Here is a 25,841-nt window from a genome sequence, read left to right as displayed (position 1 = left end):
TCCCCGCAGCAGGGCCGAGCGGAGTAAAATGGCTGCCGCAGAGGCCGGGCCCGGACAGTATCGGCGGCAGTGGCCGCACCTCCTCTTCTTGTGCTAAAGTGGGCGGGCGGAAGGGCCTAGCTTCCCGGTGGAGCCGGGTAATTATAGCAACTGCTCGGGAGGGATGTTGTTTAAAGGGTTGATATTGTGGTCAGGATTGGGAGTCCAAAAAGTGTTAATATTGGGGAGGGGGGCAAGATTAGGTGTACGCAGTGCAGGGTCGAGAGGTTAAAAAAAGACGCGGGGATATTGCGGTGACGTAGGAGAAGGTCGTGGGGTGAGCCCATTAGGAAGTGGGGGAGGGAAATAATGGGGAGAAGAAAATTCAGGATCAGTGATTTGCGAGTTTCAGCTCGGAGTGGGGGCGATTCAGATAGTCTTGAGGGAGGGGAGGTCTCACTGGAGTCTCTCAACTGCCTCTGTCTCGTTTTGGGGATAAAATACCCAGATTGGGCGTTATGAAAGAGCAAAGGTGGTAAATGGAAAGTGTTGTGCGTGGATGCAAGCCTGTGCAGCCTTAACTTGGGGTGGTAGGGTAGGCCCCTTTGAAGTCAGTGAGGGTCTCGTACCTTGGTAAATATATGTCACATTGGGCTTTGTTTGTTCTAGAAAGAGAAAGAAGGCATGTGTGAAGCCATCCTTACTTCTGCGTCTGTGAGAAGAAAAAAACACCAAATGGGGATAGAGGAGTTTGGGGCCTGTAAATCTCTGAAGGAGGAGGGGGACATCATAATGTGGTCATTAGATACAGAGAGGCTTTGATTGAGCTATTTTGGCAAGATAATCAAGGTCTTTATTGATGCTTGGGGAAAAAGCCGATTGTAATAAGATGGCATTTAGTTTGAGTTAGGGGTGCATTGTGTCCCTGAGGGAGGGCGCTGGTAATAGAAGGAAGCCTGAAATTGAAAACTGGCTTGTACCAGGTTAGGATATTTCACCCATTGAACACGATATTGTCTGCTCTGAATGGCTTTCCAGCATCTCATGTGGAAATTCTGAATTACCTGATCATTTGAAATGGAGATCCTAGTAAATGGGATGGATTTCATGCAAAATATGTACTCTGTCACTAAAACAGTTAAAAATCAAGGAAGCTGCATAAAGTGATGGTGTTATAGGGTTGAGATGCAGTTATGGTCAAGGGTTATTTTGTTGATGGAGAGTAGCACACTACAGAGAGAAGGTGTGTGGAAATGTGGAGAGAAGGTGGAACATAAAAACAATTGCTAATTCAAAGTGGGCATGTTAAATTGACTGTTCAGCCTAATTCTCTGTGGTGTCATCAGTGGGCCAAGGGGATCTTTATTAGGAAGCTGTTGATATGCCCAGAGTGAGGCTACAGCAGAACGCTGGGGTTCCGTATGGGAAACTAGTAGAATAGCTGGTTTGTCAGTACCATTGTGGGGTCATGAACAAGTGAGGAAGGGATGAAGAAGGTTTTTAAAGGAAATACTGGCTATGCGACATTGAAGAAATTTAGATGCAGGGTATCTGCAAAGCAGGGGAGGTCAGACAGGTGAGCCAGTCAGTAGAGGTAGGTGTTGACTATTGGAAGCATCCTCTCTAGAGCATCTCTTAATATGTAGAATCTAGCATGGACTGTGCTAATCAATCAAATAATTGTTTCAGTAAATAGGGAACTGAGAAATACTTAATTTTTGGGCTCATCTGTTCTTTCCTCCTCTTAGATTAGAAAATATGGCCATATCCAAGATACAGTTTTGTCAGGAACCTTTCATTCCACTGGATATCCACTTGGAACCCTATAATTTTTCCCAATGACTCTTGGACTCCTAATGACATTGAAGTTCATTTCCATTTTTTCCAGAGGTCTTTTAATGTGTTCACTACTTCTAATAGTCATTTGTGTTAGTATATGTTGAGAAAGGGCATTAAAGTTTGAGAATGGAGTTAAGGAAGAAATTATTTATGAATGTGAAAGTGGGGGAGATGCTGCAGTTCTGAGTTTAGAAGATGACAGTACAAGACTAGATCTGTGTGAAAGGGAGATACAGCAGAGGTGGAAGGCTAATGAGTGGATGGTGTGTGAAGCTGGGAAAAGAAGGGATTTGATGAAGTAGGGTATAAGCACTAGGTCGGTGAGAATTAGTGTAAGGCAGTGAACACCAGAATCTGAACCTTCTATATATAAAAATATAATGATCTTTTATATATGAATGCATTCAAGCAACATGTTATTTAAAAATGTCCCTACCAGGTAATCAAATGATAACATTACTGATTTTATGGGTAGTGTATTCTCTTACCAAGCACATCTCCTAAGAAGGCACTCTTCCTAGGAACCAAAGGAAAAGTAGATGTGCCCAGGAATTTTGTTTTTAGGGCCTTATTTGTTACAGCAGGGATGGGGAACATGTGGTCATCTAAATGTTGATGTACTGTAACTGTCATTTTCCTTGCCATTGGCTATGCTGGCTAGGGAGTATGGGAATTGCAATCCAACAGCTGGAAGGCCACTATTCCTGCCTTCCAAGCTAGTGATGGATATCTGGGTGTGAAATAAGAAGCCTTTCCCCTTCAGCAGAGCCTAAATTAGTAGCTGACTGTCTGATTTTAAATATGAGGATGAGCCAAATGCCTTAGATTCTGTCAAGTTTTATTGACTTGCATTTTGATAAGATTTATAGATTCATAATTGGAACACTGGAATAGCTTTTAAAGAAAGCTGCTTTTTTTCTCATTGCATGCTCTACCCCCTTAGTAGGTTCTGAACAGATGCAGACCCTAGGTTAGAGCAAATAGTTGCAAACATCGTTTCCTTGGGAAGGAAATTGGGTCTGATAAATCAAAACGGAATGGGTCTTGGGGCTTTTGAATTCTGGTCCATGGCATATTGGCTTGGGTGTCAGGATTCCCTGGTCTTGTACAAAAGGAATGCACCCCTTTAGCTTCAAAAAGATCTGCAATGGGCAAGTAGGATAAACTGGAATGTCGCTGCTTCTATCCTGTCAATGTCTAGGCTTTGCAGCTCCTACAGACATGGAAGAGGAGGAGAATCGCCGCTCCCCAGTCAGGGAGGATCCTGCACGAGGTGGTGAGAAGCCAACCAGTGAATCTTCTCTTGATTCGGATTGGGACCAATCAGGTGTCCTTGGTGCTGGCCAAGTTATCATTTTGGTAATGACCACTCTTTTTCTTAAGGGGATGGTGGCAGGAGTGATGGGTGTAATTGTTACCAATCCCAATTGGATTGAGCAGTGTATGCTAGGAAACCCATTACTTCCTTGGTGTTGAGCACAAGGGTTAGAACTACTCTGCTTTTGCCCAGAGGGTTAATTTATATTGCTTTGGAGATGCAAATGTGTGTCCAAAATCAAGCTTTTTCATTTGCACATATAGTAGGTTATCTTAGGCATTCCCTTCCCTTCCCTCCCTGGTTTCTCACAGATGGTAGCCTTGTGTATTTGCCAGTCCTACCCTTTATTGGTATGTATCTGCTGAACAATTAGGTCACCTTTGTAGGCCCTTCGTCAGGTGCCCTTGCCAAAAGAAAGGTCCTTCTCTTTTGTGGCACCCTGTTAAAGAAATGCCATATCTAAGGCCTGCTCCCTTCATTGCCTTTCATTGTGAGGCAAAGTCACTTCTCTTCTAAGCATTTTATATAATGAATGTTCTGGATTTTTATTATTGTACTCATTTTAAGCCTGTGCTGTTGCATGAGCTGCCCTGGTAATATTTTATTATACAAACAAATGTAACAAACATTCCCTTACAGAAGCAAATGCCCTGAACCAGGCCATGGACACAAGACAGTAGGTCATTGTCATGAAGGCTGTAGTTGTCTTCATAATGACTTTCTGGCTTTTATCCTGGAATCTTCTTTAGATGGATGTGTATGTGTTTGCCTGCATAAATCATGAACTGTACCAGAATAACAGCTTTACTCCTGAATATCCCTTCCAGATCAGATCATTTGCTGTAGGGGTATGGGAAAGAAAGGATACACAGTTTGTTCTAAACCTGGGAGCAGGAAGGAGGACGTTCTGCCTCATGTTTCTGCATATTCTTGCAAAACCAAAAGAAATGCTTATGAAAAAAGCTGGAAGAGGTTGAAATGTTGGTATTCATTTGTGTGGCTCTCTTGTCACTGGATCAGTTATCAATAGTAAGAAGGAAAACAGTTCAGCTTGTAGCTTTGACCATAAACTTAGTGTAGGGATGGGTAGACTTTAGGCTTGTGACATCTACTCTCTCCGTCTCTCTCACTGCCCTTTTCTTTTGCTTACCAGAAATCATAAAATCCACCAACCCAAAGCAAATGCAAAACAGTGGCTCATGTGGGCAGACTAAAGAAATGTGGTGCCTCTGACCACATGCTTAGTACAGCCATTTCCGATTGGTATCTGGACCGCGCGTGTGTTGTTTCACCTAAAAATTCACTTGTGGAATTTCCACTGGCATTCTTCTGTAAATTAATTGAAGAGTAAAAAGGATTTTTAGTTGCTACCTGGTTGGAGGATGCGGGGGGTTATAGTTCGACACAGCTGGAGAGCACTGGGTTGGGGAAGGTTGTGTTAGACAACCTAGTCCCTTGCTGATCTGGAGATTTATCAGTCGCTCCCATTCTGCCTTTTGTCTCCCCCATCTTATGGACCAGTATGCCTTCCCCAGTTCTCATAGTCCTCTTGTCCTGTCAATCTTAACCTTGTGTGGGTGTAAAGAACCTGAATTTTTAACAGTCTTTACTTGCCTTCTTGGTTTATGAGGGTTCAGAAAGGTTGGGATTTGCAAGAAAATGTTGGATCTCTAATGGCAGGAAACAATCCTTTTATAGTTGTCTGAAACAGTCCATGTGTCACCTGTTTCTGTAGCTCCGTCAGCAAAACATCTTTCTTCCACAGCAAGAGCTGAATTTTGCAGGATTATTCAGAAAGTACTGGATTTTTGCACAGAGTGCCATATTTTATTTATTTTTACATTTATAAGCTGCCACACAGATCAAATGAACTCCCTATTCTGTGCTTCTTCTGTGCACAGTCACAGCAGTAAGGATCTCCATTGCTGCATTTTAAGTTTTCCTAAAACTGGAAGGCACACATCAAATTATTTTACAGTAATTTGTACAATCTTAGTCAGCATCTCACATTGTAGAAATCCTTTTTGTTTTTTGACTCTTATTTTGTTGTTATTCAGCAGAATAAGATAAGTCTGTTAAACTGATGAAATATTTCTTTAGCAGTTTTATCTTGTTTTATTTCTGCTTTATTATTTTAATGATTATCTATTATATTTATAGTCCACTTTTTCCCTGCAAGGAATCCAAGGCAACTTCCATAATCCTCCATGTTATCCTCACAACAACTCTGTGAGGTAGGTTAGGCTGAGAGTTACCCAAAGTCAGCCAGTGAACTTCATGGCCAAGCATAGATTAGAACTGGATCTCCTGAGTCCCAGTCCACCAATCTGAACATTGCTCCTTACTGACTCTTGAATTATACACTATGAGTTAGGACTAGACTTGGGCAGACTTAGTGTAGGGCCACTGAAATTAACTGGACTTGTTCAGATTGACTTAAATCCCTTTGGTTGCAATTGGCATACTCTGTATGTCTTAAGTCTGAATTAAGCCAAACAAGTTATAAACAGCTAAAACTAAAGCAGGGATTTTCAAGGTAATTTGCAGATCACCAATGGTTTAGTTAGTTGAACAGTAATAATTGAACTTTGGCCTGCACTTGTTTTTTTCTGACAATGGAGATCAAGGCTGTTTTGATCTGGACCACATTACAGAACAGGCTAACAAAGCCCTGGTTGTGGACCCCATGATTTTCATAATGTGCTGGTTTTGGCAGTGATGTCATGTAATGATAAATCATGGTTTATTACCGTAAGCATGAACTGGTACAGGTGTGAAATGATCAAAAGCTTTTGATTCAGATTCAAATTGATCACAGTTTAGTTTTGTGTCTGAATCTCCCTTAAACTCTGGTTCATTTTAACTATAGTTAGATGAAACAAATCAGCATTATAGACTCTGGTTTGAAGTTGGTATGCTTTCTATAACCATAGTTAAGACTCACCGAAGTTTGTCCAACTTTCAACATAGCACTTAACTGCACCTAATCAAAAATCGAAGCATAAGCTTCCAAGCTTCTCACAGCTGATTGAGGTTGGAAGAGATCACAAAGAGCCCAAGTTTATTGAAATTCATTCCTGTAATGGTAAACCATTGTTATTGATGTAGCTGAATGAGGCTAATATCATACTCTTGTGTACTTGTATCATTGGTTTCTATTCTCCTGTGAAGCCTTGTTTGCTCATCAGTCAGTGTTTCCAACAATACTTTGCATCCTTTTATTATAAATTCTTATACTTTCCCCCTTTTTATGTAGCTTACAAAATATTTTTACATTGCTACACTTTTATATTAAAATATAGGAATTTATTAATGTGGAGAATTGTTTTCCTTTCAGGTTACCTCCATATGTGCTCAGAAAGCCTAATTTGTTGATTTACCTTTTGCATTTTTCAGTGCTTGTCAGTTGTTCTCCAGAACTGTTTAGTCATGCAAGCCTGGTGAACTTCCAAAAAGTCTTTTAAAAACCAGCCTCACAAAAAAGTGTAGCCCACACTTGATCTTAATCACTTTAAAACTACAACAAATCACACCACTTTTCACCTATGGCTCCAAGATGTTTTATTTCAGCTCCCATCAGCCGCAGTCAACACAGCCAATTGTCACAGATGACAGTAGTTGTGGTGGAGTTATATCCTCCTCCCCTATTTTAATGCCATATCCTTAAAAGTGTGGTATAAAAACAGCTGTTCTGGGTTTGGAAGATGCAGAAGAAATAATCATAAGGAAAAGAAAGATAGTCACAGTATTATTATTATTATTATTATTATTATTATTATTATTAACAACAACAACAACAACAACAACAACATAATTTCATTTAGTGTCTGCCCAGAAGTAAACCCTATTGCATTTGCAGGGTCTTTCTGCCAGCTAAATTCATATAGGATTGTAACCTAAGTATTTCTGTTCTGAAGTGATTTAAGTAACCAGTTCTCCCTTTCTTTCCCAAAAAGCTCAAAGCCAAGTTTACTAAAAAATTATAAATAAATAAATGTTGTGAAAAGCCCCCCTCCCCAAAAAAACCTTTTTTGCCCACATGTGATACATGCAGCCTATTCTTATGCTTGCTTGGTTGGAAATAAGTACAACTATTCCAGGTAAGTATGCACAGCAAGACACTTAAGTAGTAACTGTGTGTCTCTGTGGACACTCCTGTATAGCTGTTGGACATGCGACATTCAGTTAGGCATTTTACATTTTTAGACTGCAGTCCTATAGACATTTACTGGAAGTCAGTTTTATTGAATTCCGTAATTCTTGCTTTCTAGTAGACATGCCTAGGATTGCACGCTTACTGAAATTGAATAGGAAGAGTGCCACAGAGACATATCATACACTAATTATTCAATTTCTTACAGAGGGCTAGTCTTCATGGGAAAATGACGGGACAGAATCTTTCAGTGTATACTATGATACCGGGTCCTTAAAATCTTGTTTTCCTTTGTAAAAAATGTACTGAAAGTATAGTTTGTTTTTGTTGTACACTTTCTGTTGCAATTTTTAAGAATGAAAGCTCATGGGAACAGAAATGTAAACAGTGAGTTTCAGTTTCTTAATAAAAAAATAAACAAGCCATGTCCTGATATGTGGGGATTGCAGCTTTAGAATGGCTTCGAAAGATATCTAAATTCATGGAATTAGGTTGTGATCTTGTGCATGCTTGTTTGGAAATAAGTCTCATATTGAAATGTGAGATTTTCTTCCAAATAAAATGTCCTAGGAACAGGGAACTTGGAAATAAACTGCATCCAAAAAGCATTACTCAATCTTGTTTCCTAAGAGATAATGAACAAGGAAGATAAGAAGGAAAAATTATCCTTACAGCACTAAAGCGTCAGAATTAATCAGGCTGACTCGGACACTTATGTGGTCTGGTAGGTGTGAAACACACACTATACCCAGTCAGCTGATGGCCATAAAACAGGCAAAAGTGTTGGTTCACTCACAGGTATGGAAGCTCACTTGAGTGCTGAACAAGCATGTGCAATTTTTTTTTTTAAATTAAAACTTTCAGTAAAAAAAAAAAAGCAAAAAGAAAAGTCCCAATTGTCTTAGGCCAGTTTTTGCTCACTCTAGATGACCAGGCAAGTGGTACTTTTCATGTCTAACTTCATGAAATTTTCTATGGCAACCTCCAATGTTTATAGTAAGTGTTATCTCCTCTGAGGATCCTCTTCACCTTACATGTGTAAATTAACTATCATAATGTGCAAGTTTTAAGTCTGGTAGTCTCTTGCAATGCAGTAGTTTGTTGTTGCTCCATCATTTCTTAAAGAGGAGCTTAGGTTAGAAACAGGAGCCTGAATTGAAAGTTTATATGATCTGTGAAATATTTTGTGAAATGCTTGTGTATGCTTTCATGAAAGCTCTTGCTTTCATTTCAATTCTTGATGCATTGATCCTCCCCTCTACAGTATCACTCAGTGACTTACCTTGAAAATCTGCTGATAGCTTTTAGTGTAAGTTTTTGTCAACTGCTGTTGTTGATGTTTCATAGCTAACTGTGACCACCCACCTTTTTTTTTTCCTTTGCAGAAAGCTTTGCAGCAAGCCGTGGGCAGTGGCTTGGCAGGTGAACTCCAAGATCCAGCAAGCAAGAAAGGTATCTTCAAAGCAGGAGACAGAAATGGCGGAGCAGATGGGGCAAGGGTGGGTAGGTGGGTTGTACCTTCAGGCAGCAGGCACCTTTCCTGAAATGTCACAGGACTATGTAAGCATGGCAGGTGCCAAGGCACGGTTGAGAGATGTGGACTTGGAAGATGCAGGTGTTGCTTGGATGGAACCCTGTAAACTAAATTATGGGTGCTGACTGTGCATGTTTTTCTTCATCAGTGTTCCTCAACATGGTGCCTTCCAGTAGGTTAGACTACAACTCTCATCATTCTCAGCAGTTCTGGCTAGGAATGGTAATAGTGGTAGTTGAACATGTTGGGGTCACCAGGCCAGGGAAGGTTTCTCCTTATCAACTACCTGAGGAACTCAGAATTGAGAGATGGTGCTCCACAATGTCTGGATTGGCTTAGCACAACGTTGGTGCGCTCTGGTTGTTTTTGATGGCAAATCTCAGAATTCTTGGCCGTGCTGGCTAGGACTGGTGGAAGTTGAACTCTCAAATATCTGGTGGACACGAGGTTAGTTTAGAGATTAGGACATCTTACAAACAGCAAAATATTAAAATTAAAATTAATTTTATTTATTTATTTAATTCCACTTCTGTGCCGCCCCATAACCTGATAGTTACTATGAAACTATAGTACAAAAATGAAACTTAAAAAACCACTCACCAAAATTCCAGAACAAGGGGCACCAGAACCGTAAAATACATTAAAAGGGACCATCATAATTGCGTAAAAGAATAATCTACAGGCCCTAGGACACCATCCCAGGAACCACAAAGCATAGCAGGTTTCCCCTCTCAAGGCCATAGACATGGCTATGATTTCAAGAAGGGAAATGCAAGTGGGGATTCCCACTCCCAACACCTCTCAGACAGTGCAAAAAGTAGTACATACATTCCTGTTCTGATTACATAAAATTTACTAAGCCAGAGAAAAACACCATGCAAGACTGCAGTCAGCCAATCTATGGACTACAGCAGAGGTTGGTAGACTGCAGGATTACAGGATCCATTCTGCTTTTTCCTGGTTCTGCTTTGTAGCTTGGCACAAAGATTTACACTTAGGATTAAAGAATTCTGAGCCTAGGAATCTGTTTTTAAGTTATCAGAACTGAGCTCACAGTTCTTCTGCAGCAAATCTAGTAAAGACTCAATCCTGTACAGGCTTAGACAGAAAAGAGCTGGGAGTCAGGCTTTTTTTTCTGCTGAAGCCTGGATAGGATTGCATCCTAAGAGACGTAAGAGAAGGTGAATCTGAAAAGGCACACATTGATTACTCCAAAGCATTCAAGAATGGGGCAGTCCAAAGAAAATTACTTGCTTAAAATACTTGGTCCTAGCAAGCATGCTGATGAAGTCTGTCATAATCCATTTGACTCTCAGGAGACAAGACCATATAAAAATAGTTTGGAGATGCTAGCAATGACAAATATAGTCAGTGCCTATCAGAATAATAACACCACTGAATTTGGCAAATTACAGTGACATCATGGGTGATCCCTTCATGAGGGTACACATCAATGAACTTTTTCAAATTATCAGAACATAAATGCTTCCACATTAAGCCTTGCGGAAGAAAACATATTCCTTTTATTTCTAAGGAGTTAAGCATTTGTAGCTGATCTGGAAAACTTGCTTGTATGTATACTGGATAATACTATTCATAGTTGAATTGAGCAAATCAATCAGCCCCTTAAGCTAGATCATCAAAAGAGAGGTAGAGCATGGTATACTGCATTCGATAAATAGAATAAACAGCTACATTCTCAACCAGGCTGCAGTCAGCAAGCTGGCTTAACCAAGAAAAGATTATTTCAAAATGTAATTAAGACAGCAGGGCAGTGATGTAACCTTAAAAACGGAAATGACAAAATGATTGGTTGATGTTCCCTAAGCTTATTGGAGTGCATGGCAGAAGTGTTCTTTAGATCAGCTAGGGTGTATTTTGCTGCTACATTTTCTCAAGAAAAACAGTTTTAAGCTTCAGAAGAAAACTAAAATGCCATGGGCTTTATGCTGTCTTGCCCTCAGCACACAACACCCTAATAATCTGTCAAGAGGCAACTAATGACGAAAGCAAAGATTTTGTCTGTCATGATTTTAGATAAACCAATAGGAAGATGTCAAGTAAATTTAATGTTTTACCTGCAGAAAAATGTCTCACAAAATATTACCTGCAATAATTTGAAATGCATATTCATTGGAATTCTTTTTTTCCCCTCATGTATAAATTGAAAAGTTTTTTTGTATTTTGTAAAATGTTAATACTTCAAAAATGTGTCTAAATATTTCTCTACCTGCAGCCTAGTGAAGGTTTAGAAGAAATCCCATAATTATGCTGGCATAGTGTTACCTAAGTTTCAAGGAACAAAATAGTACAATCCAGCAATGGTTAAAAAATCCACTCCTAGTTTTTACCCCAAACTTTCTTCATTTCAGCTGCGCAGTTTAGTCGGGAGTCAGAAATCCATGCTCTTCTACGCAGATCACCCAATGATCTACCAATGCACATCCATGGACTATACAACAGATTTCAAAATATCCATGCTCTTTATGTGCAGGCTTTATTTGGAGCAGTACATCCTGTGAAGCAGGGGATCTCATCACCCATTTCAATGGGGATATGGAACATAATGCACCTGCCCTTGCTCCCTTTGCAGTTATATACCTTTTTATTTAAAAGTTATTTTAACTGTTAATTTATTATTATTGTATTTATAGATTTTAATATATAGCCGAGATGGTACCAGTTTTTAAATTATTGATTGTATTTTTATGGATGTTGTGAGCCACCCCGAGGCTTTGTTGCAATGGGGGCAGCATAGAAATGTTTTAAATAAATAAATAATAAATACACATACCCCAGAGATCTGAGCCCCTCTTGCTGCCATTGCTTCCTCCTTCAGATGCTGAATGTAAGCGCACAAGCCGAAGGAAGTGGTGCAGGAGCTCCAGATCTGAAGGGCTTGGAGGAGATTGGCTGGGAACTAGTGATCCTGCATTGGCCTGCGATAGGAATGGCCTGATGGGTGAGGTATGTTGCAGTCTCATATCGTTGCACAGGGCATGTGCCCTTTTTGTTGTGTAAGTATTAGTGAGCTCACATGTTCAGTCACAGTCTTCTACAATTGGGATCCTGCTGGAGCTTCACTAACACACCTGGGTCAACTATGCATGAACTTGGTCTTCCAGGGTAAATACATTCTGGTTTCCAGCATGAGAGCATTTATTCAGTGGTGGTGCATGTTGCGGTCGCAGATATTCTACTGTCAATATCGGCCCATCATGATGCTGGCTCCCCTTATCTCTATCCATCTCCTCCAGTGTAGGTTTTGGCCTGTGTTTGGTGATGTCAACTTCCATTTTTCTCCAGGTTCTTGAGACTCCTTCTGGTGCGATGCCTGCCTTAGCTGGAGTCTTGGATTACTTGGAATGGACTTGCCATTTGCCCCAGGAATTGGAGAGCTCTATAGGGACCCAAGCAGTTTAGTAAGTGGGATTCTTACAGAGCAACCATTATAAAGTGTCAAGTGTTCACTGTTTTGGATGCCTTTTTGAGTTCTGCATTAAAAACTTTGATATTCTGTCATTAAGAAAAAGTCCTGTAAAATACTACAGCTGAATCTTTTTAAAAAGCCATGCTGGATCAGACAAAGGCCTGTGTAGCCCCATTTCCATAGTGGCTGAGCAAACGCCTATGAGAAGCCTCCAAGCAGGGCATGAGTACAACAAACCCTTCTACTCATGCCCCCCAGCAACTGGTGTTGAGATACAAGCTACCTCTGTTATTAGAGGTAACACAACCAGCTTGACTAGTAGCCACTGAAAACTTTTACCTCATCCCCTTTTAAAGCCATCAAGTTGAGATGATTCAGTAATGATGATGCTTTTGGAAATATATGCCTGTGCACAAATTAAATTCAGAAGTGCCTCAAACAATGAAGAGTACTAATCAAAGCACTTTTTGTAGTAACCTGAGAATAATTTGAGTACAGTTGCAAAAGGAGAGACTGCAGAAACTAAGGGGCTTTTCTGGAGAAAGACTGTCTTGTAGTCATCTCAGTGCATATGCCACTTCACTGGCAACTCATGGTTAGGTTGAGCCACAGTGTTGTGGCTCCAGGCACTACCATTCTGAAGAAAGGGAATTCAACAAAGGTGTAGGAAGCTGCTGGGTGCACCTCTCTCAGCATGCCAGATGCCCTTAGGGTAGTGGTGGGGAACCTCTAGTCTGTGGGCCTGGCCTATCCAGACCCCAGGGTCCCAAGTGAGGCCCTCCTCAAAGCCCTTTCTCTTGAAGGTTAGCAGGAAAAAGATCCCTGCTCTTTTCTCTGATCATCTGATTGCTTCTCCAGCCAGGGCCTCTGTCGGGACAGGTTTGCCTATCCTTTGTCTCTAGCTGAGAAAGCCTGTGTGTGGTAGTGAGAGCCAGTGTGGTGTAGTGGTTAAGAGCATGGGACTTGGACTCAGGCGATCTGGGTTCTAGTCCTGGCTCAGCCATGGAGCCAACTGGGTGACTTTGGGCCAGTCACAGACTCTCAGCCCAACCTACCTCACAGGGTTATTGTGGGGATAAGATGGAGGAGGAGATTGATGTAAGCTGCCTTGAGCCCTTTGTAGGAAAAAGGCAGGATATAAATCCAAAAATAAATTAAAAAAAATAAATAAAGTTGGGTCCCAACTGAAGTGTTGGCTGGAGAATCCCCAATTCCTGATGACTGGACCCTGTTGGAGTAAGCTTAGTGATCACGGTGGACCAGGGAAGGTGGCTTTTTCTAAAAGGTATAGGAGGACTGAAACATCTTGAACTATACCTGCAAATCTGTAGCAGGCAGTGCAAATTCCAGAACCCTGGAGTGACAGTCCCCTGAAATCAGTCTGTATGAAGCTTCAGAGGCAGCTTTATGGTATATCTAGCATCTCTAAGGTGAAAGGTGTAAATGATGGCTGCCTGGTCTGCACTGGAGAAAGACAGACAGGTGTAGCTGTAGAATCCTGTAGCTGCAACTTGACTTTGGCCCTCTGGTTACCTGGTGCCATGTAGCTTGTACGTTCCTGTGTCATTTGCAGTCTCAACTCTGCTCTAGAATTATGGGTTCTCTGACTGCTATGTATATTTTTCCATCCTCCGTTCTGTGCATTATCTATCTATTACAGCTTTAGGGGCTAGGCTGTTGGCCTGAAATTTGGAGTGTCCAAGGTGCTAATAGGATATGTGCCATAATTCTGTTTGTGTCTTTCTCAACAGTGGAGATGAAACCATGGAAGAAGTGGAGCTGGTGGCTGAGGTGCGGCTGGAGGATGTCAGTGCCCTATCAGGCATCTTTAGAAGAAACCTGTCCTGGAGGATGCAAAAGTCTGGTGCGTATGTGTCTGCCTGTGCAAGAGAAACCAACCAGTTAGGGAAGAGATGCAGATGTTGACTCTTCTAGGACAGAGTCTCCTGATCTGGTGCCCTCCAGATGTTTTGGCCCATTAGCCCCAGCTCATCTGAGCAGTGGTGGATAGTAGGTTGAGAGAGGATGCTGTCGGGCAGGGAGGCCTATCATCCATCAGTTTTGAGCTGAGTCTGGCTGACTTAAAGAGGGAATGGCATGGGAGGAATGAGATATGAGGCTTTCTTGCCTCTTAGAGCTTCAAGGGAGAGATAACAAAGGTTCTTGGTGCACTTCTGACGGTTCCTTTTGCTCCCCACAGCTTGCCTTGGATCATCTGCACCCCGCTGGAGCAGAAGCAGACCCTGCTCCATTGGCCACCCTTCCCTTTCAGAGCAGCCCCACCCCCTGGAACCACACAGAACTCTGCCTGTAATGGACAAAGCTCCTTGGACTTCTGTTTTAGGCAGGCATGGGGTTTCGCAGCCCACTAAAGCAGACAGGACTTCTCCTTCCCCTTGCTTGGGCATGACTCTGGGCACAGGCATGGGGGTATCCAGTGGGGGGCAGCAGCGCCCACAGAATGTTGCTGGCCGGGATTCTGAATCCCAGCAGCGATCTCAACCACCCCCTGCAAATTCCTTGGATAAGGCTGATTCCAGCACCTCCTCCTCATCCTCTTGCTCTTCCTCGACCTCCTCCGTGTCCCGCCATCAGGGCCTGCCTGGAGAAGGTGGCGGTGGCAGCTCATCCAACCCCTGTGCCCCAATGCGCTCCCCAGACTTAGATATTTATGATCCCTTCCACCCTACAGATGAGGATAACCTTAATGGTGATTTTGGGTTTGGTGACTCTCCTCACAAGGAGGCTGAAGGTGGACGGCATGACCAGAAATATGACCCCTTTGACCCTACTGGTTCCAACCCCAGTTCCTCAGTTAGTACTCCTTCACCTGAGGAGGACGATGAGGAAGAGGAGGAGGAGGAGGAGGAGGAAGATGATGACCACAACCAGCATCCTCCAGACATGTCCCACAGCATCAGCCGCATCTCGGAAACATTGGCTGGAATCTACGATGAAAATAGCTTGAGCCAGGATTTTCCCAGCTCAGACAAAGGACAAGAAGATTCAGAACCAGAAGCAGAATCTGGCAGAGGTTATGAAACTGAGGCTGCCTGTCCTCCTGAGCCCCCAGAGAGCAAAGAGCCTCCAGGTGCTGACTCTACCCTGCCTGAGGAGCTCCCACCAGAACAGGAAGAATCCAAGGCTCCTGAACCACGTCGCCGGGTATTTGTGGTCGACCTGGCCCCCAAAGGCCGCTTGGATTCTGAAGCTAAGCCCCAGCTGGAGGGGAAGGTCTCCCTGGAAGTTGTGACTGTTGGAAATGCCAAGCTAAGGAGTGGAGAGAAGGGATCCAAAGGAGGTGGGCACCATCGGGCTGGACGCCGGTCATCAATGGAATGGGATGGGAGTGGTGGCGGGGACTCTGAAATCGAGGAAGGTGAGATTGTCCAGCCAGAAGATGAACGCTACAGTCCCATTCGATTGTTCCGTAGCAGGTGCCGGCCTGCTGAACAGCGCACTCTGCGAGTGGTGGAAGGTGACGACTTCCTCTCACTGCATGCAGACTCAGATGATGAAGGAGCCTTACAGATTGACTTTAGTGAGAGCCAACCTGACCCACGTTGGAAGGGGGTGGACTTGAGGCGGAAGATCTTGACCCAGCGACGAGAGCGTTTCCACCGAGCTCCATCACCCCTGCCTCCTCCACCACCTCCACCAGCCCCCAAGCGCCCTGCTTCCAAATCCCATTCTGGATCTAGCTCTGGCTCATGTAAGAAATCCAAGCGAGAACGCAAAAGATCACGAGAACGTAAGGCCTCAAAAACCAAGGAATCGTACACCACCTCGTGGAACCCTAAGAAGAAATCAAAGTCACGCTCAAAATCTAAAGAGCGTCGGCACTCGCATCACCGGGCCTCAAGGTCCCGTTCGCATCACCGAACCTCCCGTTCATGGTCACCCTCAATCAGCACCAGCTTGTCCGCTGTCGGCTCCTCACACACATCTGCCGAGCGACGCAAGAGTAGGAGATCCAAGTCCAAGGAGAAGCGCCGCGGCCGTCGTTCCCGGTCACGCAGCAGCAGTCGGGCCCATCGCAGTCGGCACAAAGACAAACATCGGGGGGATGGTGGTAGGAAGAAGAAGAAACGCTCCAGATCTCGTTCACGTGAGAAGCATCCCTCCCATCGTTTATCCAAAGACAAGGAACGGGAGGTCCACCTGCTGGAGGAACCCAAGTCTGAGAAGGGCTTGATGGAGCGCCGGAGAGATGCACGAACTGTGGTGCCTCCCTCTATTCAGGACCTCAATGACAATGACCTCTTCACTATCAAGAGGACCATCACAGTCAACCAGCAAGAAAAAATGGAGGGCCTGTTGGAGACACCTGAGCGAGCTAAGCGGGAGGTGCTTTACGACTCAGAAGGGATGAGCTTTGACACTTGCTTCTCAGATCGTGAGCCTGCCGAGGAATCCAAATTAGGTGGGGTGCGACTAACAGCCAAGGAGGACCCAGTCCCGTCCCGCAAGGACAAACGACCAGAGGAGGACACCAAACAGAAGGTGCCCAAAGAGAAAGAGCGCAAGAGGGCCTATCTTGAGGACCGTCCTGGTGCCCGAGATAAGTACAAAAAGAAGCTGAAGGAAGGACCTCCCTGTTCTGAACAACAGGAATTGCCCAAGGCAGAAAAAAAAGCCCGACCTGATAGGGACAAAACAGGGAAAAAAATGAAAGCTGGAAGCCACAAGGAGAGTGGGAAGTTAGGCTCCAGCCGGAAGGTGAAGCTTCAGTCCAAGGTGGCTGTACTGATCCGTGAGGGTGTGAGCAGCACCACTTCAGTTAAGGAGGTGGGCTCCATCGGTGTCAAGTTTAGCCGTGACAAGGAGAGCCGCTCACCTTTCCTTAAATCAGAAGAGAAGGTGTTGATGGTTGGAGCTTCTGCAGCCAGTCAAGGTGAGATGGCTGATGTTAAGGAGCCAGGCTTCAAGCCCAAGAAAGTCAAAGGGCTGAAGACCAAGATGGGGGTGAAGAAATTGAAGGGCCTCAAGCCCAAGGGTGCCTCAGAGCCCAAGAAGAAGAAGAAACTCAAGGCAAAGACTGGGCTAAAGAAATCCAAAGCTGACAGCTGCAGTCAAGGTGCAAGCAGTCCATTGAGGGTCAAGGAGGAACCCTCGTGGTCTGGTTCAGAGAAATCGGAGGGAACAGCCAAACCGCCAAGCCCTCAGCCCTTGGCCCCTGGCCAAGAACTCACACCTGATTCCCAGACAGTGGACAGTAGTTGCAAGACGCCTGATGTCTCCTTCCTTCCTGAAGACCCACCAGCTGAGCCACCCAGGGTACCAGCAGATGAGCCAGAAGTGGACAGCTTGTCTGAGACCAAAGAGGAGCAGCCACTGCAGCAGCCACCCCACCCACCCCGCAGTGCACCCCAACCGCCCGCCCCCATGTCGTGGAATCTGCAGGGTGGGGTGGACTGCACCAGCGGTGTATTGGCATGTAGGTATTATTAAGGGGACTGGTATGGGAGGAGGGGAGGGTTCCTTTGAAGACTTGCGTGTTTATTGACGTGTAGGTTCAGGCACAAACCTACAATATAGCCATACAAACCTCATCCTAGATAAGGTGCCCTTAAGTTTCTGTGTTGTTGTTGTTTCTTATTTTTATGGAGATTTATGATATGGAGTTGTTCAGATCCCTTCTCAAAAGTCAGGGCTGGTCCTCCCATTAGGCTTAGCAGGGCAGCAGCTTCAGCTTAGCTGAGTTGGATATTATCAGAGGTCAGCAAATGGCTGTGATTTAGCTTATTGTTGTGATTTCACTATCAGGGAGCAGTTTTGTTTTCCGTAGGGACTAAAATACCATGACTTGGACATAGGTGGAAAAGGCAACATGTGTTGCTTTGTATTAGGCCAGCCCTATCAGAAGCAGGACTTTCTGTACCCTTGGTGGGTTAATCTAGTTTAAATTCAAGTCACCTAAACATTCACTGACTACACACAGAACCCTCCCTCTTGCTAAAGATACTGCCATTCTGGAGAATCCCAAATTTCATTTGAGAAAACATGTTTTTCTTTGGCAGCTGCAAATGAAACTTGTGAATCTGTACTAGGCATTCAGCAAAGGGTCGTACTGGAGGAAGAGGGTGTTAAATGGTTCTTCTCAGCCCCAGGCATGGATTCTGCAGTCAAAAGTTCCCAAATCTGTGAAAGCCTGAATCTTAGCAGCATGAGGAAAAAAATAGAACAAAAGAGCTGCAGATGACCATGCAAGGAAATTGGAATTCCTTTGAACAGGTTCTTCTGAGTTGAAACAAACAGAGCCTGGAAGCCTCAAAATACCAGCTTTTCATGGATTCCCTTTCCCTGCTGCCCTTTCATATTTCTCCTTCCAGGATCTTTGATTTTAAATGGGCACTTTTTTGACAATGAAAAGATTTGGGCAGATAGGCAATAGGTAGATTGCAGAAGCTAGGGAAATGATGGCCACCTAGCAAACCTAAAACTTTTAGGGGTTCTAGAGCATTCCTTCAGACAGTCCATATTGGCTAGGACAGAGATGTCGTTCCATCCCTCCCCCATCTCTTGGCACAAATGAAATGCAAGAGCACATTCAAACAAGGGAACCTGTGATCTCTACATGGTCCGTTTCTGCTCGGTTTTCAACTGGTCAATAAGCAGTAGATCTTTAACTAATGGGGCTGGATGAGTGGTTGTCTACCCACCAATTTGAGGGGGGGCATTGCTGGGAGAAGGGGAGAGGTGAGGGCTTGTGTGTTTGCCTTGCTCCAGATGAGCCCAAGAGATGAAGCTTAATCTGGTAAGAAGGAAAAACTGGGCAAGGAATTAAACTGGCCCAGCTTTTTTATTTAGAAGCTCAGGCCCACCTGGAGGCTGCTTCCCATGAGGTAGCTCTGAAAGGGGCCAGTCAAGAGAAGGAGGATAGTACATTGGTGGTATAAGTTGACTTGTGAAATAGGTGGAGAGAGGCTCAGCCGTCTGTCTGCCTCACTCTCCTGAAGTTTGGAAACAATATTTGTTTCTTATTTAGTGACTGCCCTGCTCTTCAAGATGGAAGAGGCCAACCTTGCAAGCCGGGCAAAAGCCCAGGAGCTCATTCAAGCAACCAATCAGGTACAAAATAAGTTTGACATGGAAAAGCAGAGTACAGAGTTTGAAAGTTGGGGTGAATGTTCAGTGTTTTTGCTTTGTCTATTTCTTTTCCTTCCTTCCCTCCAAGTGCAATAATGTTGGTACTCTACTTTCAGCCAAAGCTAGCACCAACATCTCAAATTCTGCTTCAGATCTCTGAGAGTTTCTAGAATGTGTGAAATACTTAGTTCTAATATGTGGAATAGGAGCAGAAAGAAAGCTGAGGATCTCTTTAGAGATCGCTTGTGTGGATGATACTAGCACAAAATGGACATGAAACTCCTGAGGAAGTGCAAAATGTTATGGAACCTGGACAAAAGCTAGTTTTTGACAGGGAGCGCTTCAGCCAACTTTGCAAACTCTTGTATGTTTGCTGTGAAAGCAAAACGTGCTGGCATCCGGAGAATAATTAATGCTTAATCTTTAAAGAAACATTACATTTTGGTTCTCAGGGTTGCAAGAATATGCATAGGAATACAAGGGTGCTTTCTGGCAAAGCCTTGCAAAATTTGGGGTGTGATCTGATTCACTGCAAAGGAAGGAGTATTGTTTTCTCTCCGAAGGCAGTAACTGTGAACTTCATGTATTACTGCCACCTTCCACCACATTGCTGCTTGAGAGAAGAATTCTGGGGAAAATGAATCCTTTTGAAAGCAACTCTTTCAACTCCTTGCTCTCCAGATGAGTTGGACTACAACTCCCAGCATGTAGTGCAATAGACCTGAAGGGCATCGGGTTAAGGAAGTCTCGTATAGCATAAGCCAGATAAGTGAATATGTACAAAGAAATTATTTTAATAGGTACAAATAAGCTATTTTAATAAGCTAGATGAACAAATGAACTCTACCGCTGAGCACAGGGAGACTGGCTTTTGAAAAAGAACATGTACAATTGGGCTTTAAATTCAGATGTGAGTTTTCCTGGTTCTAGGAGCAAGGAGATGTTTCTCTGCACAATTGCAAGACAATTTGGAGCTACCCAACTAATAAGCTCACCAGAACTGCCATTTTCACTTCCTCTTGATCAATTGGTTGCTTTTCTTTCCAAGGATAAAGCCATGTTGGAAGCAATTTTTGATACACGTTTTTAAAGTTTGACTTGTGGCCAATGTTGTTAACTACTCCTTTTTCTTTATAGGATCCATAAACGACTTCCCACTCACTGTGGTTTGTTCCAATCTAAGTTGATTGGACAGGGGGGAACTGAGCTTTTGGGAATTATTTATTAACACCATTCTTACACTCTTTAGTCAAAAGAGCACCTTACCAAGCCAGAGCAGCCTGTTTGACAGCCTGTGTTCTCAGGGGTACAGTCTAAAAGACATGAAACAGACAGGAAAAAAGGATGTGTGGGGGGGAGACCTGTTCATAAAATTTGCAGTTGTTAGCATGACCAGTTAGAATGTGGGCAATTCTGTAGTCTCCTAGACTGGCTGATGTTAGATGAAGGTGGAGGAGGGCCAGATGCAGTTGGTTTCACAAGGGGCTCTGAAATAGACTTGTTTCTCCTCTTTCCACCTCCTCTGTAATCAGAATTTATTATTTATGTATGTATTGATTAAATTTATATACCACAACCTATGATTCTGAGTGCAGTAGGGACATGACCATTGTAGACATGCTAGTAATGAAGATCCCTATGTAAAGGGGGTCAGATTGATTAACTAAACAGTAGTAAAACATGTGTGACATGTTTTATTTCCTCAACATGTATCAGTGCAGTTCCTGTAAACTCTCAAAAGGAGCATTGGCCCTGCTGACAGACTCTGGGACATGCACTTGTACCTGGTGGAATTCCTTTTACCCCTGGGCAAAGGAGAGTCACACATCACATTGTCCTATATATGTCAAAGTCAGCTAGATGCATTCACACATCCGCTTGCTTTCATTTTGAGCTGGGCATTCCAGCATGTAACACTTTTGGGCATGGTCAGTGGCAGATTTTGGTTGCCTCTTAACTGTCTTCCCCCATTTTTCTAGATCTTGACTCACACCAAGCCCTCATCGTCCTTGGGCCCTCCTCAGCCATCAGTGCCACCTTCCCACCCACCTGCTTCACACCTGGCTGTGCCACCTGTTTCCTATTTGCTTCAGAGCTCCCTGCCTCTCAGTGGATGCAGCTCCACTCCTCCCACCCCAACTGGGGTGCTGCCTGGAACGTTAAACCAGGCCTCGGCAGGTCCTCCTTCAGCTGGCATCTTTGCTTCTTCATCTGGCACAGATCTGGGTAGCACCAGCTCTGAAGGGCGTGGAGACAGCGATAAGGTAAGCACTTTTGTAGTGAGAGAACTGTTGCTACCTGGTATGGGTGGAGGGTCTTTTGATCTTTGGTAGACTCTGCTTAAGGACACAGATCCTTCTCTGACAGTTGGATTACTGCCTGCTCTGTCACCCAATATGAAAGATTGAAGTCAGATTTTGGATTGAAATCAGCCCAGTATTGCAAAGGACCCTCCTGAGGACCAGGGTCCATAATCACTTTCTTGGCAGCCTCCTCCATCCTGGTTGCCTCCAGATGTTTTGGATGAAAGCTGCCTGCATTCCTGACCATTGGCTATGCCGGCTGGGTCAGAAGATGAATCATGTGAGCTGAAGTACTACTCATGTTTGCCTATATGTTTGACTCTCCTATCCGAGGCAGTATGCCTTTGTTTACCACTTACTGGGGAATGAAAGTGAGAGCTGTACTTGTGGGTTTCCCACAGGTACGTGGCTGGCCAATGTGGGAACAGGATGCTGTACTAGATGAACCCTTGGTTCAGCATCATGCTTCTGGCCTTAAGTCCAAAGCAGCTTCTCTCCTTAAGTCCAAAGGATGTTTTGAAGATTGGGTTAGGAGTTTTCAGCTGAAGTTTCTGTTTGGCAGTGGGCTATTTGGTGGCAAGGGACAGAGAGAGACCTCTCGGTCAATGTGGGGCCGCTAACTGTGCCCATGCTGCCGCCATCTTCCCTTGGAGCAGCTTTACTGTGCGCTGTGTTCCCACTTTAGTTAATGGGCCTACCTCTGTTCCACTTCAGTATCTGAAAAAGCTTCATACACAAGAGCGGGCAGTGGAGGAAGTGAAACTTGCCATCAAGCCCTATTACCAGAAGAAGGAGATCACAAAGGAGGAATATAAAGACATCTTACGCAAAGCCGTCCACAAGGTAGGAAAGCTGGACAGGGGGAGTCTTGGGAGCAGAGGGGTACCAGGCTGTGGAGGTGGGCTTTTAGGCACCAACTCTTCTTTTTTCCCAACCATCTAGATCTGCCACAGCAAGAGTGGAGAAATTAATCCAGTCAAGGTGAACAACCTAGTGAAGGCCTATGTCCAGAGATACAAGTACTTTCGAAAACATGGACGCAAGATGGATGAGGAGCCAGGCCCCCCCAAGGAAATAGGGGGCCTGGACAAGTCTGGTTTGCCCATGCCCCCACTTTGATCTCCTATGACCAGAGGGAAAAAATCAGAATGGCCCTTCTTTATGCAAATAGGCTTGGCTAAGCCCCCCAGCTCCCTCCTTTGCTGCGTGGGGCTTATGGAAGGGAGGGTCAGGGAGACCCAATTTGTTTGGGAGGGGTGGCATTTGGAAAGTGTGATTCTTGTGCATCTGCTACCTGCCCCCGATCCTACCCCCTTCCTCAAACACTTTTCATAGTTTTAGGCACAAATCAACTTGTGTTTTACCCTGTAAATAGAGATGGAAGAGGATGGGGCTAATTTTTAGTGTCATCACTCCAAAAATTCCCCATGATACAATGGGTGGATATTATTCCTCCCTCTCAACACTTAGTTTTTACTCATTTAGCATGTTTTTAATTTGATGGTTTTATCCTTGCCCTCCCAGTCAGCAGTCCTGAAACAGCAGTACCATGATTGGCCCACAGATGGCAGCATCCTGCCATATGGGGTAGGATAAGGCACCCCTCATACCCTCCTCCCAGTTGTACGTTTGTCATATTCTTCCCCTCCCCATTTCCCCTTCATAAACTGCATTTAGCCATCTAAACCGTGCTCCATCTCTGTGGTCCTTGAGCAATGGGGGTCTATGTGTTTTGTGGCTGGAGTTTTATCTCCAATCTGAGGAATAAGAACATTAGGAAGATTGGATTTGCTGCTACAGTTATTTCAAGGGAGATTGGCTTCAACTGTCTTTTAAAAGGGTGCCCCTTCAGAATTGGTTGAGGTTTCCCCATACAGGTGCCCATGATTTTCCTTATCCTAGAGGTAGCTGCACTGAGGTATTAAATGAAAGGCTGGAAGGGCTGTTCGGCTGTGCAGCTACCATGCAGGGGCTATGCTGTGCTGCAGTCTCCTTCCTCCCATTTCGTCCATGCCTCTTCATGAAGCCTGGGGCCCAAGGTTGTTTTTGTGAGGTCACCGAGTTAACGTGCTCCTTGTTTCATAAAGCACCTCTGAGCCTAATCATGCAATCTGCTGCCTAAGCTCTTCTGAAGTTGGAATGGGTTCAGAAGAGGGCAACAAAAATGGTCAGCAGTACAGAAAAACAGCCCTGTGAAGAATGCTTAGAGGAAATTGGTACATTTAAGCCCCGAGAAGAATGAAGAGGCAAACCACACTCTTCAAAGATCCAAAGACCTATCTCGTAGGGCTCTTTGTTGCCCTACGATGCAGGAGATGAGCTGCTAGGCTGAAATCACAGGAGAGGAGGTTTTGGTTGCGTATGAAGCCCAAGCACCTTGACAGTAAGAACAGTTTGACTATGGAACCAACAACTGAGAAAGTTGATGGGCTCTCCCTCACCAGAGGTCTCCACACAGAGGCCAGACAGCAAACTGTAGGGGATGTGTTAGCTCTGGATTTGCTGCCTCGTACAAAATGTGGATGCAGAACCTCAGGCCCATGGGATGAATCCAGCCCAATGGAGTTCTCCAGAAGGACACACTCCCATCCTCCCATGGATTGGTGGCTTCCAAGCTTTTGTGCAGCCCCCCCCCCTTCTGATACGGCTTTCCTAAGTTGTAAAGCTACAGACTATAAGAGCTTTCAGTTGCATATGTTGGTATTTTTGGCCCTGCCCACTACTCTTCAAAGTGGAGTTCCGCTCCGGCTGAAAGGTTCAGCATCTCTGCCGTAAACGGCTTAAATTCTGCCCCCGCCCCCCACACACAACTCTATAATTCTGTACACAACAGAGTTGCACTGGGGTGGAAGGATACCTCCAGCAAATGCCTGAGATTAGGATGCAAATATGAGGAATTGTATAACTGTCTGTAGATCAAGCTGCAGGATAGAAGGAATGTGTGAAAGATGTGGAAAGTGAGGGAATGTTTGGCTGATAGTCTGGAGTCGGTAATGTATATAAAGCTACCTGTACTTCAGAGACTTTGTTACTGGAATGCTAAACAGTTCCCAAAACAATTGTCAGAAGCAGCAAGTGAAGTATTTGTTTGGAAGGAGGGGCAGCCATGTTTGCAGTGAAGATGGCTTTTTTTGATGCTTGAATTTATGGTTCCAGAGCAGGAAACCGATACCTGAATGGGACAGGATAGCGTCTGAATGGAGGGAAACTAGAGCCAAGAGCAATCTGGCTGGGACATATTGGGAAATGTAATCCAATGCTTCTGGAGAGCACCAGGTTACAGAAAAGCTGAGACAGACAATCAGAGGTAATCATCAGTTTCTATTCCAAGGTGGTTGTGGGTGCTAGGCCTTGACAACTCAGTTGTCATTTCAGTGACTATTCCTGGGCTGTTGGACAGGGTCAACCTTTTTCAGAGTGTGTCTTTCAGCAACTCCCTTCGCTCCATGAAGCTGATGGTGAGGTTCTAGTTGGAAGGCTGCAGGAGGGAGGGGTCATGTGGAGGAGGGCTCGCCTGTAATACTGCAAGAGCTGACTACTACGGGAAAGCATGGGGTTGAACACATGGTGAGATTAGCAGAATGGGAATGCTGCCCAGGACAGATGTGGGCCTTCAGTGAATGTGTATCACTTAGGTACGCAGCAGCCCTGGAGCAACTTGGTGTCTTCTAGTTCAGGGGGCTCCATTTGCTTATAAAATCATGCATGGTGTGGACAAAGTAGATGGATGTCTTTCTCCGAGTAAAGATACTAGAAATCGAGCATCATCCAGTGAAACGGATTCATAAGGGAATCAGGACAGATGCATCAGTCAGTGCATAGTTAACCTCTGAGATCTGTTATCACACCATACAATAACCAGGCAGTGACTTAGACGGGCTCACTACCAATATCTGGATACTTAATGCCCTCTAACTCTTTTCAACTCTTTGCTGTTCCAACCGTCACAGTTAAGGTGGATTAAGAACTGAAACACTATACACATCTTCTTCTCCCCACTCCAAGTTGTATTTACAAAGTGCCTAAATTATTAGGCATTTCACAATAAGTGCCCTGCTTTTCAGGCTCACAATCTGAAATTAAATAACTGGTTGTGTTTACACATAATGCTTGGCCAGGAATCCTGGCTTAATAAACCACAATGTGAACAAGCACTGTGCTAGTGCATGAAGTCCATTTATTTTGCTCAGGTTAAT

General features: G+C 44.2%; 1 protein-coding gene across 1 annotated transcript; it reads left to right on the top strand.

The window, feature by feature from the left end:
* Nucleotides 1-25,799, top strand: SCAF1 (SR-related CTD associated factor 1). The gene is made up of 11 exons (XM_044444446.1): nt 1-137; nt 3,020-3,177; nt 8,675-8,741; nt 11,663-11,790; nt 12,130-12,245; nt 14,005-14,117; nt 14,454-17,690; nt 19,242-19,324; nt 21,322-21,606; nt 22,360-22,488; nt 22,588-25,799. The coding sequence occupies exons 2-11, from the start codon at nt 3,040-3,042 to the stop codon at nt 22,762-22,764; spliced, it is 4,473 nt and encodes a 1,490-aa protein (XP_044300381.1). The 5' UTR covers nt 1-137; nt 3,020-3,039; the 3' UTR covers nt 22,765-25,799.
* Nucleotides 25,800-25,841: the final 42 nt, after the last annotated feature.

The sequence above is a fragment of the Varanus komodoensis genome, unplaced genomic scaffold, assembly GCF_004798865.1.
Source record: "Varanus komodoensis strain SLA01 unplaced genomic scaffold, ASM479886v1 scaffold45, whole genome shotgun sequence".
Classification (NCBI taxonomy): domain Eukaryota; kingdom Metazoa; phylum Chordata; class Lepidosauria; order Squamata; family Varanidae; genus Varanus; species Varanus komodoensis.
Note: the sequence above shows the minus strand (reverse complement) of the source record. Positions and strands in the feature narration are given on the sequence as shown.